Here is an 18,929-nt window from a genome sequence, read left to right on the forward strand (position 1 = left end):
CCGCCACCCTCAGTATATGGGGGCGGCGCCTTACCGACTGAGCCATAGGCACCGCAGTGTCTTGGCATTTCTTCTGTATTAATACAAATATGTAAATAATTGCCTTTCTTTTTCATGTGCCATATAGTATGAATTTACCATAGTTAATTTCTATTGTTGGGCATTTAGGTTGTTTTCAGGCTTTGGTTATTACAAACGATGCTGCATTGAATACCTTGGTATGTAAAGTCATTTCCCATAGCTATACTTATAGAATAAATTCCTAGAATTGAAGTAATTGACTTAAAGGTTATGTGCGTTTTACATTTTGGTAGTTATTGCCACACTTCTCTCAATGGAGGTTTTACCGATTCCCATTCCCACTAGTGACTGCTTGTTTCCTCACAACTGTGTCAGTGAAAATTCTTGTTCTTTGCCATTGTAAGAGATGAAAAGTATCTCTTGGAAACTTCAATTTGCATTTTTTTCATCCTTGCAAAGTTATATTTTCATATGTTTAAGAGCCATTTGTATTTATTACTTGGTGAACCATTTCTTCATAAATTTTGCTTGTATATACTTATTTAATGTCTGACTAACTGGTTACACTTTAAGGTCGGTCCTCAGGGCGCACGGATCCTGTGTGTTGTGTTCATCTCATAGTTCAGGCACTAGAATGAATGAGCCTCAAAGAAATTACTGGCCCAGATCATGCAGTAGTCAAGACCAGAACTCCCGTTTGAGTCTAAAGCTCACACGTTTTTCCAGTGGGAAAACTAAATTTATTGCATCGCACCGGGGGACAGATAGGTAATTTAAAATGCCTGAAGTACGTCGGGAAGTGATGCAAAAAGGCGAAGAAATGTTCATGTCGCAGAGGTTATTCAGCTTTATTTTGCGTCCCTGCAGGAGTGCAGGCCCGCTGTTAAGGCCAGCTTTCTTGTGAAAACTAATTTTTATTTCTAATCAAAAGACTGGCAATACGGCCCACCGGATTTGCAAACGCTGGTGTAAACAAGACTGGGAGGCTGATGAGGCGATTACCTCGGTGGAATAATGACAGCTAAGAAACGGGAGGGTTTGTAGGTAAGGCGAGAATGAGCCCAACGGTTTGGCCTTAGGAGCCAGGATCCGCTAAAAGAGGACTGAATTAAACGCACTTTGAGGTCAGAGCAGGGCAGAGTAAGGTGGCTGCAGGACTACGGTGCCATCCCAGGTGGGACTGGCCAATCCAGCCAGAGTGGCCGGAGGTTGCTCCCGCGGCGTACAGACACGCGACGTGGGTGGTTAGGATGTTTCCGGGATGAAGACAACGACCGGCCGCGCATTCTCCACCGACGCTTGGACGGCCAGGCTGTCTGTGGGGCGCACCCCGACGCTCCCCCGACTGGCTGAAGCCCCTCGGCCTATCACTCGGCAATCTACTTCCTTCCCTGCTTAGGCTCCTCCCGGCGACTTCCGTTTGCTTCGTCGTCTGGGAAACAGCGGACTTCCGGCTGCGCAGCTGGGGGCTTCCGCGATGGCTGAGGAGAGACTCGTGACGGTGAGCGCCGGAATTTTGTTTATTGACCCAGCAGCGGTGCAGGGCAGGGCAGCGTGGCGAGAGCACTGTCCCCGGCAGCCGCTCCTGAGGAGAGGCGGAGCCCGGTCCCGAGCGGCTGGCGGTGGCCGGGGCGACACGGTCCCCGCGGGCACTGGCAGCCCAGGTCAAGTCCGAATTCCTTGCAGCACAGGGCCTGTTGTAGGTCTTGGGTCCCTCTTGGGGTGCGTTGGATGGAAGAGGGAGGTTTTCGCCGGAAATGGCTCTTCTTTTCGTAGCCGGTTTTCCTTTCTCTCGGGGTTTGGGAAGGGAAACACGTAGAGACTGTTTCTGTTAATCCCGAGGATTAGGATTTTAATATGACAAAGCTTGGAAGCTTTCACCTTCGTTGCCTTCTGCCAGTAGGTCGGGACCGTTTCCTCCGTTGTGGTTAAGTTGAGGAAAGTACTCGTCTGGAATTCAGCTCATGTCTGGTGTTTTTAACTCCACAGAGCTGCTGATACAGAGTGGCCCCAATGAATTCAGGATGAGCCAGTAGTAATTTGTGGAGGCATATGTCCCAAGTGTAAAACCTTCTTTAGATTGCTTTAGTAGGGGGCTTGAAAGCGGATCCTTCCCATTTGTGAGAATGATTTTAGTTATTCGGAATTTGAATAACTAACCTTTGGCTCAAAGGAGTAGGGCGCCAGCCCCATATGCCGCAAGTGGCGGGTTCAAACCCAACCCCGGCCAAAAACTGCTCAAAACCCCCCCAAAAAACAAAAAACTAAAACTTTTCTAAAGTGGCTGTATTCCATTTTATGTTTCCTTAAGCAGTGTATAAGACTTTGAATTTTTCCACATTTATGTTGACACCTGGTATTGTCAGTCTTTAATTTTAGCCATTCTTCTTGTTGTGTAGTAATGATATATTATTTTATTTTATTTATTTATTTTTTTTCTTGAGACAGAGTCTCACTTTGTGGTGCAACTTGAAACTCTTGGGCTCAAGCGATTCTCTTGCCTCAGCCTCCAGAGTAAGTGGGACTTACAGGACCACAATGCCCAGCTAATTTTAGAGATGAGGTCTTGCTCTTGCTTAGGCTGGTCTCGAACTCCTAGCCTCAAGCCATCCTCCTGTTTCAGCCTCCCAGAGTGCTAGGATTACAGGTTTGAGCCACTGTTCCTGGCCTCTTTTTCTCTTCTTTTTTTTTTTGGCCGGGGCTGGGTTTGAACCCGCCACCTCCGGCATATGGGACCAGCACCCTACTCCTTGAGCCACAGGTGCCGCCCCCACCTGGCCTCTTTTTCTTATTGATATAGTTATTTGTAGTTTCTGACTGTTAATTCTTTGTTGTTTTTTGGTTTTTTTTTATATTGCAAATATCTTAATTTTTTTGTGTGTTTTCATTTTTGTAGACTAGAACTTCTTAATTTTAATATAGTTAAATATTAAAATCTTTACTGATTTGTGTTTTTATATATTGTTGAAGTAATCCTATCCTATCTTGTATTTTTTTCTAAAGGTTTAAAAATGATTAGAAAAAACTAGCCAGGCATGGTGGTGCATGCCTATAGTCCCATCTACTTGGGAAGCTAAGACAAGAGGATTGCTCAAGTCCAAGAGTTTGAGGTTGCTGTGAGCTATGATGTCATAGCACTTTAGCCAGGACAACAGAGTAAGACTCTGTCTCAAAAAAGAAAGAAAGAAAGATAGGGCGGCGCCTGTGGCTCAGTCGGTAAGGCGCTGGCCCCATATACTGAGGGTGGTGGATTCAAACCCGCCCCCGCTGAACTGCAAGCAAAAAATAGCTGGGTGTTGTGGCGGGCACCTGTAGTCCCAGCTACTCAGGAGGCTGAGGCAAGAGAATCGCTTAAGCCCAGGAGTTGGAGGTTGCTGTGAGCTGTGTGATGCCATGGCACTCTACGGAGGGCCATAAAGTGAGACTCTGTCTCTACCAAAAAAAAAAGAAAGAAAGAAAGAAAGATAATGTTGCCTTTTCCCTGTTAGTCTTCAATCTAATTAAACTGATTAATTAATTTTAGAGATGGGGGGCCTACTGTGTTACTCAGGCTGGTCTTGAACTCCTGGTCTCAAGCAATTCTTCCACCTCAGCCTCCCAGTGGCCAGGTACACAGGCATGAGCCAAGGCACCATGCTTTTCAGTCTGTTTAAATTCAGTTTCTTTTCCCTGATAAAAGCTTTTTCCCTCGAAGTCTGTTTTGTCTACTGTTACAAGTAATATCACCACTTCTGTTTTCTTTTTTCCTGGTATATCTTTTCCCATTCTTTTACTTTGACCCCCCCTTAAATTTTAGGTGTGTCTTTATAAAAGTCGCGCGCGTGTGTGTGTGTGTAATCCATCTTGATAATCTGTTTTAAGCCGGAGAATTTAATTTTTTTCTCTCTTCTTCCTTGCCTTTGTTCCTTTGCTTTTTTTTTTTTTTTTTTTTGATTGAATTTGAATCCCTCCTTCTTTTGCTCTTTTTATTCCATTCCTTGGAAGTTATACTTTGTCTTTTTTTTTTTTTTTGAAACAGAATCTCTGCCTCTCTGAAGTACAGTGGCATTATCCTAATCCTAGCTCACTGCAATTTCAAACGCCTGGCCTACAAATTCTTGCCTCAGTCTCCCCTGTAACTAGGACTACAGATGTGTACCACCAGACCTGGCTAATTTTTCTTTTTCTTTCTTTTTTTTTGTCTTGGTCTTGTTGAGGCTGGTCTTGAACTCCTAAACTCAGGTAATCTTTCCTTTTGGGCCTCCCAGAGTGCTAGGATTACATGCATGAATTACATGCATGAGCCACTGTGCCTGACCTTGGGATTATTTTTCTGTTTTCTTTTTTTTTTTTTAGGACACATTAAAATTTGCTTTAATACTTCTTTGGTGGAAAAAAAATCACACGTGTAGTGAATGAACAAGAAACATTTTTACGCTATTATTTGTATCTACCATGCCGTGAATTCATAGGGAAGAGGTTCCAGTAGCTCAGGGAGGCACCTTGCCATTGAATGTGACAAAGTGTTGATTGACTTTTGAATTCATGGGAAATAGGTTCCAGTACCTTGTATCACTGTTACACTGTGTCTGTTGGTTATCCTGTGTGCTATGCTGTACACCTATTATGCCATGAGCTCATGGGGAATAAATAGGTTCTTGCACCTAAAAACATGGGTCCACTGGTACTCCTGTGTGCTATGTTTTTTTGTTTTTTTTTTTGGGGGGGGGGTTGTTTGTTTTTTAGTTTTTGGCCGGGGCTGGGTTTGAACCCACCACCTCTGGCATATGGGGCTGGTGCCCTACTCCTTTGAGCCACAGGTGCCTCCCCTGTGTGCTATGTTATATGCTTATTATGCCATGAATTCATAGGGAATGGGTTCCAGGAGCTAGGGCTCCTTTCCATTAGTTCTCACAGTGGGCTTCTCTGGGTGGCACAGGCTGGCGCTTAAGATGAACCCAGGTACTTTTTCTCTTTGGCTTCCTTCTTTTTCTGATCATTTTCCTTCACACATTTCAGGAAGCTATTTCGGCTCTTAGAGTGCTTAATATGCTCAAGACGAACATTAATCCTCTTGGCAAGGATCTTGCCCTTAACTTGTTTGTTTACAACAATGCCAACAGCATGCTGGGTAACATTGTAGACTCTTCCAGTTTTGCCATGGTAACATCTGTGTGGCATGCCTTTTTGAACAGTACCCATTCCCTTGATGTCTACATTATCACCTTCCTTGTAGATTCACATGTATGTGGACAAAGGAACAACTCCATGTTTTCTAAAAGGCCTAGAGAACATGTATCGGGTGCCTCTCCTCTTTCCCTTTGTGTTTGTCATTTTGGTGAATTACTGGAAGATGGTGTCTCCGGCTGAAAGGCTATTTTTCTGTTTTCTAATGTTTATTTAGTGAAAATATAAAAACTCGTGAATTCTGAAAGTCTTTTAAATTTGCCTTTGCTAGTTGAAAGTTAGTTTTGATGAGTTTAAGAATCTACATCAGAGGGCGGTGCCTGTGGCTCAGTTGGTAAGGCGCTGGCCCCATATACCGAGGGTGGTGGGTTCAAACCCAGCCCTGGCTGAACTGCAACCAAAAAATAGCTGGGTGTTGTGGCGGGCGCCTGTAGTCCCAGCTACTCAGGAGGCTGAGGCAGGAGAATTGCTTAAGCCCAGGAGTTGGAGGTTGCTGTGAGCTGTGTGATGCCATGGCACTCTACTGAGGGTGATAAAGTGAGACTCTGTCTCTACAAAAAAAAAAAAAAAAAAAAATCTACATCAGAGTTCACCATGCTTTTTTTTGAAAAAGGCCAGATAGTATTTTGGGCTGGATGGGCTATACAGTCTCTTACTGGAAATTTTTTCAGCCATTTAAAAATGTAAAAATTATTCTTATCTTGTAGACCATATAAAAACAGGCTGGATTTAACATTTATTTTATACCTGACACTTGGAGTAGTTCTTATGATGTCTTAATGGATTATTAATTGTCTTTTTTTTTTTTTTTTTTTTTTTGCAGTTTATTGGCCGGGGCTGGGTTTGAACCCACCACCTCCGGCATATGGGGCTGGCGTCCTACCCCTTTAAGCCACAGGCGCTGCCATCTTTTTTTTTTTCTTTTTTTAATATTCTCACTCTATTACCCTAGACTAGAATGCTATAGTGTCAGCCCAGCTCATAGCATCTTTAAACTCTTGCACTCAAGCGATCCTCTTGCCTCACCCTCTTCTTTTTTTTTTTGAGACAGGGCCTCAAGCTGATGCCCTGGATAGAGTGCTGTAGTATTACAGCTCACAGCAACCTCCAACTCTTGGGCTCAAATGATTCTCTTGCCTCTGCCTCCCAAGTAGCTGGGACTACAGGCGCTCACCACAACGCCCAGCTATTTTTTGGTTGCAGCCATCATTGTTGATTGGCCGTCTGGAGCTGGATTCAAATGCGCCAGCTCAGGCCTATGTGGCTGGCGCTTTAGCTGCTTGAGCCACAGATGCTGAGCCATTGTCTCACCCTCCTAAGCAGTTGTGACTACTGGCATGTGCCATCACGCCTGGCTAATTTTTTTTCTATTTTTAGTAGAAAGGGGTCTTGCTCCTCCTTAGGCTGGTCTAGAACTCCTTAGTTCAAGTGATCCACCTGCCTCAGCCTCCCAGAGTGCTAGGACTATAGGTGTGAGCCGTGCCTGGCCTGCCTTACTTTTTTTTTGTTTTTTAATTAAATCATAAAGAGGTAGATCATGTATACATTTTAAATTATTGAGGAATCTCTGTCTCTCTCTCTCTCCTTTTTTTGGCTGCTTTTATTTTTATTTATTTTTTTAATTTTTGAAACAAGTTGTACTTTGTCACCCCTGCTAGAGTGCTGTAGCATCACAGCTCAGAGCAACTTCAAACTCTTGAGCTTAAGTGATTCTCTTGTTTCAGCCTCCTGAGTAGCCGAGACTAAAGGTGCCGTCCAACACTCTTTTTTTTTTTTGTGGTTTTTGGCCAGGGCTAGGTTTGAACCTGCCACCTCCAGCATATGGGACCGGCGCCCTACTCCTTGAACCACAGGCGCTGCCCCGCCGTCCAACACTCTTATTTTTAGAGATGGGGTCTTAAGAGCTTAGGCGATCCACCTGCCTTGGCCTCCCAGAGTGTTGGGATTACAAGTGTGAACCATTGTGCCTGGCCTCTTTGGCTACTTTTAAAAGCTTATTGTTTCTGTTGTTGTCTTCTGTGGTGTATCTAAGTATGTATTTTATTTTCATTTAACCTGGTCAGGATTTGTTGCATATTCAGAATGTCTCTAATCCTCAGTGTTTTCGTCTAGAAAATTTTTCCCCATTATTTTTGCTTATATCCTAGTATCTCATATATAACATAGGAGATTGACATAAGAAAAATTCATTTGAAGGTTTTTACAAAATTATAGTGTAAGATAGTAAAGCTCCCTCTTTGAATTAAGTGCTACATAATTTCTCATGATCTCAGAGCTGCTTTTTATCAAATGGTGATCAGTTTTTTGGTTTGGCTGCTGAGAAATACAGTGCTAAATATAACACTAATATGAGGTGTTTAAGAACTTAGTACAAATAAACTTGTATTTATTTGTACACATTTTCCTGTACATTATAACTATTTGTGTATTATAAATGCACATTATGAGTATATATCATGTCACTTCTGATACCAGCTGCAAAAAGAAAAGTATATATTATAAATATACATTTTACATTATTATAGTTGGGATAGCAAAAGTATGACTTGTCATTTGTTTTTAAACCATATTTAAGATAATTCTTTGTACCAGTATTTTAATGGATTAACTACACAACTGGTGAGCCATGATTATTCTTGTTATTTGAATGCTTCAAGTTAGCAAAGTATATTATAGTGCTTTAATACAGACAACTTCTTTCATTTCAGAGAACTCAATTTCTTGCATCTGCTGAACCTCAAAAACCTCGACCAAAAAAAGGTCTGTCTGCAGTTACCTTGTATGTGTATATATGCACAGGTTTCTCTGTCTTTGATTCTTTATGCTTTAGACTAGAGCTTTTTAATTGAGGTTCCAGGGTTCAAGTTCCTGTTTGGACATCAAAAAAAAGTGAGTATTGGGAAATGCAGTAATAGTCTAAATGTTCTGTCACATCTAGCTTTTATTTTATGGAGTTGTTAGATATTAGGAGGTTGGTTTGCCCAGTAAGAGTATTTAGATGATGTTTGATTATCATGTAAGATTGTACTAATTTTTTACTTGTGGAAAAACTACTCTGTGAAGTTTCTATAGTATAAATCAGACATCAGATACCCTTATGTGTATGTTAAATAATTGTGAGATTTTATAAAAATTGAGTCTATGCACCCTAACTGGGTAAAGAACTAAACTGTAAAGAGAGCTGCATTTTATAATCTGATAGAGATTTGATATATATTTTATTTAGAGGAACAGGATTCCTTCATTTGCTAACCTATAGTCTTAGGAATGTTTGCATCGGCTGAATTTGTTCATTCATATGTCTGTCTATTATTAATGAATTAGTTATTTTTAGTGGAGGAAACCAAGGGTGATTGGAAGAGGCATGACTTGCTCAGGGTCTTGTGTGTAGTTCTTATTTGCATACATGAGTCATGGTTGTCAGGTTACATCTTTTTGCAGCATCTGTTTTACTATTGTAGTTGATTTTGTCTATAAATTGTTTAGTTTACTTGGAGTATTTCTGTCATTCTTTGAAATTATAATGAAAGTTGTTGAAAATATGATTGCCTTTCAGAACTTTATTTTGCAAAGAGTTTTTCAGTAAAGAGCTGTACAATTTTAATTTAGATTATTTATAAAATCCAAGGTAATCCTGCCAATACCTAACATAATTTCTAATATTCTTTATACCATTTCTGGACATGAGAATCATCTTACTGTGATATCTGTTCTCTCCCTCCCTCCCCTCCTCCCTTTTTTCCTTCCTTCCTTTCAAGGACTCATTTATTCAATATCACAATCAGGCTATTTATTACATTTAACAATCAATGGCATGGGTGCAAAAAAGAAAAAATCTATATTAAAATTCTTTGTTAGAATGCTTTATGCTTTCCATAGAACAGAAACTGAAATAACCTGTTATACACTTAGTCACAAATACAGTCCTTAGGTGTTTTGCCCATGCATATGAATATTGTCTAAAACATGTATTCTTTGTAGTAGCTTATGCCCTGCTACCACTGTGGTTGGCTGAGTTCACAAATCTATTGTAACCTGTAACTTCCTCTCACTTCTCTGGCTCTCCTCTCCAGGTAAACTTTGTTTCCTGGGAGTAATTAAAACCTGCCGTTGCTATAGCTTCTGCTGCCACTGAAACCACTGTAGCCACTTTGGTTTCATAGTTTAGCTAAGTATTTATTGGCCTCCCTTCAAAACTTCTTGCCACTGCCTCTGTCAGTCATGATTTTAGTCACTTCAGTTTTCCCATACAGTCCAAAATAGTCTCTTAGGTGATGTTTTTCAGTATCTTCTTTAATGCCATCAACAAAGATCTTTTTCACAGTTAAGTGGGTACCTGGTTTTTTTTGAGAAGCAATAGCTCTCTTTGTTGCCACAACTCTTCCATCCACCTGTGTGGCCTTGCATTCATTGCTGCTTCCCCTTCCTCCACAGTGGCACATGTGACAAGCCCAAAGCCCTCAGAGCACTTAGTGTTTGAAACACTCATTACTGTACAGTCTGTGAGTGTTCCCCATTGCTTGGAATGGCTCCTGAGACTCTCACTGGTTTCAGAGCTCAACCCTCTGATAGAGAGTTCTGCAGCTCTTTGGACTCTAGGAGATTTGAGCTCTTTAGGAGATTCTGACTAAGGTATGATGGTGGTGGGAAGAGAGACTAATGATGCTTCCTTGCAGAGACCATAGGCAGAAAGGAGTAAGCTAACAAACATATCTTGGTTACTTTATTAAATCACCAGGGGGATGTGGCTAGTTAGGTGAGGCTAGCATGAATAGTGATTAGCTCTTCAGTATTCATTCTATCCTGACTCTTACCGTCAAACTGAATGGTTTCATTGATCCAGGTCCAGGAGAGGATTGTATATCAATCTAGAATTGAGCCATGCACAATTCAGGATAATGACATACAAAGTTTTTAGCTTCAGGGAAAAGGGGCACATTTGATGTGTTATGCTGTAAACTTATTTGGTACATTCTAATCAATTTTTTCTCCCTTCTGGATCTGGGGGGCAATTAATTTCTGATTTCTGTTATTAAATTTTAATCTTTTTCTGTTTTTAAACCCCATGTTCCAGGACTACAATAATAGGTAATAAAAACAAAGATAAATAGGGCTTGTATTCATCCCTCAGGGAATTGACAGTCTTTAGGGCATATAGTTAAAGTGCAGTGTTTTCTCCCCAGGTAGTTCTTCTGAGACCTCTGATATATGGTCAAAATGATAGTAATAAAAGTGTCCTACACTGACATTCTTTTTACGATTTATTATATCTTTTGATGTTATAGATATTGTAGTGAGGTAGAAAGTGCTATAATTCCAAATTGGCATGAAGATATTAAAATTTATTGAATAGCCACTTCCAGATTTTTTGTATTTTCTAGCAAAAGTTATAGGGGGAAAACAGAGTCCCAGAGAGGTTAAATAACTTGCCCTAGGTTCCATAGTAAGTGGTACTGAATTGAGATTGGAATTTTACATATAAGGACTTTTATGTACTACATACATACTTGGTAGTGCCGGAAGACATCCTTTAAAAAGAAGGTTTTGTTTGCAATATACTTACAAAAAGCCTGGGCCATTTTAGGAAATTTTTCGACTAAAAATCCAAACTTTATGGCCAGGCGCAGTGGCTCACACCTGTACACCTAGCACTCTAGAAGGCCAGAGTGGGTGGATTGCTTAACCTCATGAGTTCAAGACCAGCCTGAGCACAATTGAGACCCCTGTTTCTACTAAAAATAGAAAATGTGAAGCAAGAGGATTGCTTGAGCCCGAGTTGGAGGTTGCTGTTAGCTATGACACCATGGCACTCTACCCAAGGCAACAGATTGAGACTCTGTCTCAAAAAGTAAAAAAAATAAAAAATCTGGGGCAGCGCCTGTGGCTCAGTGAGTAGGGCGCCGGCCCCATATGCCGAGGGTGGCAGGTTCAAACCCAGCCCCGGCCAAACTGCAACAAAAAAATAGCCGGGCGTTGTGGTGGGCGCCTGTAGTCCCAGCTGCTCAGGAGACTGAGGCAAGAGAATCGTGTAAGCCCAAGAGTTAGAGGTTGCTGTGAGCCGTGTGACGCCACGGCACTCTACCCGAGGGCGGTACAGTGAGACTCTGTCTCTACAAAAAAATAAAATAAAATAAAATATCTGAACTTTAGTAGTTTTCTGCATAGCATCCACATAGCCAGGTTATTATCCCTAGCATTAATCAAAGTTTAATGTAAAGCTTTGCCTTAGGGCAATTCCTAAGAGAATTTAGCATCTTGGGCAAACAATTCTTGAGGTGTCATGTTCATGCAGTTAGGCTGCTAAATATATGGGTGTGGTGGCTCATACCTATAATCCTAGCACTCTGGTAGGCTGAGGCCGGGAAGATTGCTTGAACTCAGGAGTTTGAGAGGAACAAGATCCCTTCCGTACTAAAAATAGAAAAACTAGCTAAGAATTGTGGTAGGTGCCTGTAGACCCAGCTGCTCCGGAAACTGAGGCAGGAGGATTGCTTGAACCTAGGAGTTTGAGGTTACTCTGACCTAGGCTGAAGCCAGGGCACTCTCACCTGGGCAACAGAGTGACACTTTGTCTCAAAATGAATAAATAAATAAAAAGTCAAGTGTATCTCTAAAGGGAGAAGGGAGGGAAAGGGATGTCACAAAGGAATAGAATGGGGCAGGGGAATATTGTTGCTAGGTTGCCAGCCTTCTGCCTCCACTGCCTTGGTACTGGTAGGGGGGTAGTGTGGGAGCTAGGATATGAATGAGGTCTTTTTTTACAACCAGCTGAAAGGCATTACCTTGTATTTCATCATCTGGCTTCCTGACCTCTGTGCTAACATAGGCTCTGAAAGTGTCGTGTCAGAAATGATCACCATGCTTTGTTGTAAAATAGAGGAGGCTCTCTTTTGTATTTACACGTCTTATCTTTTTTGAAGGATCTTTGAAGTAGTAATTCTCATAGTACCTGTGAAAACATGTTAAGAAACAGTATCATGTTTCTTACATGTAGGGGAAGTTGGAATTGACAATGATTTGGCATACAAGAAATTCAGCCTATACATTTACAGGTAAAATTCTAATTATAAATTCAGGGTTCAAGACTCTAGGGATATTTCTGAGGTATCCAGAATTCCCTCATCTCTGAGAATAACTAAATAATGATAGTGAAAATAACAGCAACAACAGTAGCTCACAATTCTTTAGGGTTTACTATGTAATAGGCATTATATGAACCTCTTAGTGTATATTAAGGCATTCAGTCCTCATAACTCTGTGAAGATAAATATTTGATTCCCTGACCCTTCCATTTAAAAGTGTAACTATTTGCCTTGCAGTCTTTGTCCTTTGCTGCTTTATTATTCTCCATAGAAAAATATCACTTATAACATTTTATTATCTTTCCCTTCTGATAGTACCCCAAATCCCATCTCCCATTATAAACTCCTAAAAATGAGGGAGTCAGTTTTGTTTACTTCTGTATCCCAGTGCCTAGCACATGAAGGCACACAATATTGGTTGAATAAATGGTCTCTGTTTTACAAATGAGGAAATTACACATTTCGCAGGACCACTCATTTGGTAATAGAACATTTATAACAATTATGGGGCACTGAAATGTTCTCTTAAATTTTTTTTTTTTTTTTTTTAGAGACAGTCTCACTTTATCATCCTCGGTAGAGTGCTCTGGCATCAAAGCTCACAGCAACCTCAAACTGTAGGGCTTAAGTGATTTTCTTGCCTCAGCCTCCCAAGTAGCTGGGACCACAGCGCCCGCCACAACGCCCAACTATTTTTAGAGATGAAGTCTTGATCTGTCTCAGGCTGGTCTCAAACCTGTGAGCTCAGGCACTCCACCTGCCTCAGCCTCCTAGACTGGTAGGATTATAGGCATGAGCCACTGTTTCTAGCTCTAAAGGTTTTGATAAAGCTAAAGTTCTTTTAACTATATTTCTAGGCGTGTGAAATGACTTTTAGCACTTTTATTTGGTTGTGCCTTCCCTTCTTATCCCTAGAACTCCATTTCATGAGCCTTTGAGCTATCTTACAAATTTAACACTAGTCTTCACCTTAGCTTGTACAAAACAATATTTGTCTTTTGTGAGAGTTTAACAACAGGCAAGACTAGAAAAGTCGCATTTTGTACATTTTTAGGCTGTAGAAACAGTGATACTTAGTCATATGATAAGCTCAAAGAGTTCAGTGCCTCCTTCTCATTCACTCTTTCTCCTTAGTGGGTAGGTGACAGAGAGGTAGGCCATACAATTGAGAGTTGGTCCAAGATTACTCGGTAGCCTGTTCCAGAACTATTCACTATAGTGCATTTTTTTATCCACTTTACACACACCTATCTTTAATTTTGGTGATTTGTGTGGCTTTTAGAAGGAAAATTAATTCTGGACATGGTTAGGCAGAATATGGATGGCTAAGATCTGGTGATTGATGAGGTCTGGGGGAAGAGAAGAAAGTAGAAAGGGTGAGTCTACTAAGAGAATGTATATAGGAAGATGAACAGTTACTGCTTAAAATTTTATCTTTGTTCTTTCTCCTGGCATATAAAATAATATATATATATACTTTCTTTTTCTTTTCTTTTTCTTACATAAAGTCTCACTTTATCACCCTGGGTACAGTGCCATGGTGTCATAGTTCACACCTACTCTTGGACTCAAATGATCCTCTTGCCTCAGTTTTTTCATTTTTAGTAGGGACAGGGTCTTGCTCTTGCTCAGGCTGGTCTCAAACTCCTGAGCTCAAGGAATCCACTCGCCTTGGCCTCCCAGAGTGCTAGGATTACAGGCATGAGCCACCACACCCAGCCAATATACTTTCTGTCATAATTTTCTTATGCATATTCCATGGATATTCCCTATTGGAAGCAGTAGACAGCATTACTTCTTAATATTTGTGTTCAGGCAACATATCTCTTGGTTATAGTAAGGTTTTCCCCCTTTCTGGAAACATATAAATGGACATACAAATCTTAGGTTTTCTAAAGGTTATTTTTCCTAAGGTTCTGGAACATCAAGACATGGATTGCAGATCATTTCCCTCTTTCTCTGCTCTTCCTTTCCTTTTACATTTTTAAAAATCAGGGACTGTTTCACATATATATTAAAGTTCACAAAAATAATACAAATACACTAGCCATATTTAAATAAAACATTTAACCATGTATACCTTAAAGCTTTTTATTTTTATTTTTTGAGAAATACACATTAAAGAAAAAATTGAAATCTCCTTTTTAACTTTTCCTAATCTCCTTCTCTCTTTCTTCCTCTAGATGAACTATTTTTTTTTTTTTTTGAGACAGAGTCTCTCTTTGTCGCCCCCAATAGAGTGTTGTGGCATCACAGCTCACAGCAACCTCAGGCTCTTGGGCGTAAGCGATTCTCTTGCCTCAGCCTCCCGAGTAACTGGGAATACATGCACTCGCCATAATGCCCTGCTATTTTTAGAGATGGAGTCTCACTCTGGCTCAGGCTGGTCTCAACTCCTGAGCTCAGGTGATCTGTCCAAGTTGGACTCCCAGAGTGCTGGGATTACAGGCGAGAGCCACCTCCCCCGGCCCTGAGTTGAACTATTTTGGGTTTGATGTGGATCCTTCTATTCTCTTACCATAGAAAAGTAATTCTTGGTGAATTTTTAACCTGTCTTCTAAACTTTTGATTTTAACGGGCAAGCAACTCATTTTATGGTTTCTCTCTCATGAGCCATTTTCAGTGACTCAAATCTTTTTCATTGTTGACTTCTCATTCCCATTCCTGGGTAACAGTATAATATTTCCATTTGAGCTATTTCTAAAGATTATATTAAACTACTTAAAATATTTTTGGTAGTCTGATTATCAGATGTGATATTAACTATGTTATATATATTTTGTTAGTAGCATTCTTTTTTTTTTTTGGTAGAGACAGAGTCTCACTGTACCGCCCTCGGGTAGGGTGCCATGGCATCACACGGCTCACAGCAACCTCTAACTCTTGGGCTTACGCGATTCTTTTGCCTCAGCCTCCCGAGCAGCTGGGACTACAGGCACCCACCACAACACCCGGCTATTTTTTTATTGCAGTTTGGCCAGGGCTGGGTATGAACCCGCCACCCTTGGCATATGGGGCCGGCGCCCTGCTCACTGAGCCACAGGCGCCGCCCTGTTAGTAACATTCTTGAAATCTCCTTTAGAAAGTCTTTCTATTCACCTTTGTAATCAGGAAGAGAGAGAAGAGACAAAGGATAATTTTATGTTTTTCAGGCCAAGTTATCATTTGAGAGATTGATATTATAAGCCACAAAAACACAAGAGAAATATATATTCAGTTTTTAATACTAGGACAAATATCTCTTAGTTTAATAGTCTATACATTTCTTATGCACTGTAATCTTATCAGAAACATTAAGAATTTAATGTGAGGCCAGGTGCAGTGGCTCATGCCTATAATCCTAGCACTCTGGGAGGCCAAGGCGGTGGATGGCTTGAGCTCAGGAGTTTGAGACCAGCCTGAGCAAGAGCGAGACCCTGTCTCTACTAAAAATAGAAAAACTGAGGCAAGAGGATCACTTGAGCCCGAGTTGGAGGTTGCTGTTGGCCATGACGCCACAGCACTCTACCCAGGGTGACAGCTGGAGACTCTGTCTCAAAAAAAAAAAAAAAAAGAATTTAATATGATACTGCTGTATGCATATAGTTAGTTTGGACTCGAAGACAATGCTAGAGGAGAAAATGTAATGATTGTGTTGTTTGTTTTATCAAAATATGTTATCTAGCTCCAGATTTTCCTATTTTGGAGAAGCAGAACTGGTTGATACATCTCCACTATATCCGAAAGGATTATGAAGCATGCAAGGTGAGAGGTTCTAATGATAGAGAAAATATGAGGCTGGATGGTGGTAGGCCACACAGAGTGTGGCAATTTATATCCCAATAATAATACATGAATTCCTGTTTCCCCACACTTTGAGTATTGGTTAGCTTTTACTATGATATGCTGTTTACTATCACAGTAATACCAATACCAAACAATCTGAAAAATTTCAGTGGCCCCTGACAGATAGACATTAATTGCTCATGGGCTTTCGTAATGGCTCTGTGTTGCTGGGCTTGACTGTAGTCTGTGGGTCAGGTTCAGGTGTGTCGCATGTGTCTTCTCATGTCAAGACCAAACTGAAAGGGCAGCTACTCTCTGGGACTGTTGGTCTTCTGGAGACAGATGTTCATCTTGGTGTGTTATCTAACTTTTTGATCTTTGGATAGGTGGAAAATGGTATTTCATTTAGTTTTATTTTATACTGTCTTATGGTGAGGTTACTCATCATTTGTATATGTAAAAACCATCCATATTTCCTTCTCTCTATATCTTTGATAACAAACCATGTATGTTACTAACTTGCTGACAGTAGTGTAATCACAGCTCACTATAACCTTGAACTCCTGGGCTCAAAAGCTCCTCCTGCCTCAGCCTCCTGAGTAGCTGAGGCTACTTAGCTAATTAGCCTAATTATTTTTATTTTTTGTATAACTGGGGTCTCCCTCTTTTGCCAAGGCTGGTCTTGAACTCTTGGACTCAAGTGATCTTCTCACCTTAGTTTCTCAGCCTGTGCTGGGATTACAAGGATGAGCTACCATGCCTAGCCATTATCTGCCTTTTCTTTCCTTTCTTTCTTTCTTTTTTTTTTTTTGGCAGTTTTTGGCCAGGGCTGGATATGAACCTGCCACCTCCGGCATATGAGGCTGGTGCCTTACTCCTTTGAGCCACAGGGCCGCCCCTCTTTTTTTTTTTTTTTTGGAGACAGAGTCTTACTGTTTCACCGTTGGTAAAGTGCTATGGCATCACAGCTCACAGCAACCTCAAATTCTTGGGCTTAAGCGATTCTCTTGCCTCAGCCTCCCAAGTAGCTGGGACTAGAGGCGCCTGCCACAACACCCAGCTATTTTTTTTGTTGGAGTTGTCATTGTTGTTTAGCAGGCCCGGGTCGGGTTTGAACCTGCCAGCCCTGGTGTATGTGACCAGCGCCACTGAGCTACGGGTGCTGAGCCTTATATCTACCTTTTCTTTTTCTTTCTTTTTTTTTTTTTTTGAGACAGAGTCTCAAGCTCTCGCCCTAGGTAGAGTGTCGTGGCACAGCTTACAGCAACCTCAAACTCTTAGGCTTAAGCGATTCTCTTGCCTCAGCCTCCCAAGTAGCTGGAACTACAGGCGCCTGGTACAATGCCCGACTATTTTTGTTGTTGTTGCAGATGTCATTATTGCCTTAGCTGGCCCAGGTGTATATGTCTGGTGCTCTACCCCTGAGCTATGGACGCCACCCTATCTACCTTTTCTTAAAGACTTGAAGAAACTTAACCACTGCTCAGAAGTATTTTTCTTCTCTTTCAGGCTGTTATCAAAGAACAGCTCCAGGAGACTCACGGGTTGTGTGAATATGCTATTTATGTCCAAGGTAAGATATATATTCTTTTCTTGTTAGAGAAATACAGTTTGCCTGGATTCTTAAAAAAGATCAAATAACTTAAGAAATATTCAAGTATGGTCATATACCTATTAACGATAGGGATATGTTCTGAGAAATGTTCCAATAGGCAGTTTTGCCATTGCATGAAACTTATAGAACATACTTATATAGGCCTAGATGGTGTAGCCTACAACACACCTAAGCTATATGGAATAGCCTATTGCTCCTAGGATGCAAACCCGAATAGCATTATTGTACTGAATATTGTAGGCAGTTTTAACATCATCTTGAGTGTATCTAAACATAGAAAAGGTGCAGTAAAAATACAATATAAAAGATAAAAAAATGGTACACCTGTATACATGAAAAGAGCTTGCAGGATTAGAAATTGCTCTGGAAGAGTTAGTACTGAGTGCATGTAAATGCCTATTTACATTCCTTATACTATTATATATTTTATAAACACTGTACGCTTAGACTACACTAAATTTATAAAAAAAAATTTTCTTCAGTGATAAATTAACCTTAGCTTACTATAACTTTTTACTTGGTAAACTTTTAAAAGTTTTTTCTTTTTGACTCTTGTAATAGCTACTTAAATCAAAAACAACACTGTACAACTGTAAAAAAATATTTTCTTCATCTCCTTTATTCTATAAGCTTTTTCTGTTAAACTTTTTATTTATTTTTTTTTTACTTTTAAACTTTTTCGTTAAAAACAAAGATACAGGGCGGCGCCTGTGGCTCAGTCGGTAAGGTGCCGGCCCCATATACCAAGGGTGGCGGGTTCAAACCCGGCCCCGGCTGAACTGCAACCAAAAAATAGCCGGGCGTTGTGGCGGGCGCCTGTAGTCCCAGCTACTCGGGAGGCTGAGGCAGGAGAATCGCTTAAGCCCAGGAGTTGGAGGTTGCTGTGAGCTGTATGATGCCATGGCACTCTACCAAGGGCCATAAAGTGAAACTCTGTCTCTACAAAAAAAAACAAACAAAAAACAAAGATACAGGCTCTGTGCCTGTGGCTCAAGCGGCTAAGGTGCCAGCCACATACACCTGAGCTGGTGGGTTCAAATCCAGCCTGGGCCCACCAAACAACAATGATGGCTGCAACCAAAAAATAACCAGGCGTTGTGGCGGGCACCTGTAGTCCCAAATACATTGGAGGTGAAGGCAGGAGAATCGCTTGAACTCAGAAGTTGGAGGTTGCTGTGAGCTGTGATGCCACGGCACTCTACCTAGGGTGACAGCTGGAGGCTCTGTCTCAAAAAAAAAACCCAAAGATACAGGCTGGGCACAGTGGTTTACACCTGTAA

At 41.0% G+C, this 18,929-nt stretch overlaps 1 protein-coding gene across 4 annotated transcripts in view; it reads left to right on the forward strand.

Moving 5' to 3' along the window:
- Window positions 1-1,092: 1,092 nt before the first annotated feature.
- Window positions 1,093-18,929, forward strand: part of BBS4 (Bardet-Biedl syndrome 4) — a 44,069-nt gene continuing 26,232 nt past the window's right edge. Inside the window, exons 1-4 of one of the 4 annotated variants that reach the window (XM_053595929.1) lie at window positions 1,093-1,522; window positions 7,896-7,947; window positions 15,934-16,013; window positions 17,544-17,607. In XM_053595929.1, the coding sequence (XP_053451904.1) occupies window positions 1,499-1,522; window positions 7,896-7,947; window positions 15,934-16,013; window positions 17,544-17,607 (220 nt within the window). In that variant the 5' untranslated portion in view covers window positions 1,093-1,498. The remainder of the gene's footprint in view (window positions 1,523-7,895; window positions 7,948-15,933; window positions 16,014-17,543; window positions 17,608-18,929) is intronic. The other 3 variants (XM_053595926.1, XM_053595928.1, XM_053595927.1) reach the window with 3 other exon arrangements.

The sequence above is a fragment of the Nycticebus coucang genome, chromosome 6 (genome assembly GCF_027406575.1).
Source record: "Nycticebus coucang isolate mNycCou1 chromosome 6, mNycCou1.pri, whole genome shotgun sequence".
Classification (NCBI taxonomy): Eukaryota; Metazoa; Chordata; class Mammalia; order Primates; family Lorisidae; genus Nycticebus; species Nycticebus coucang.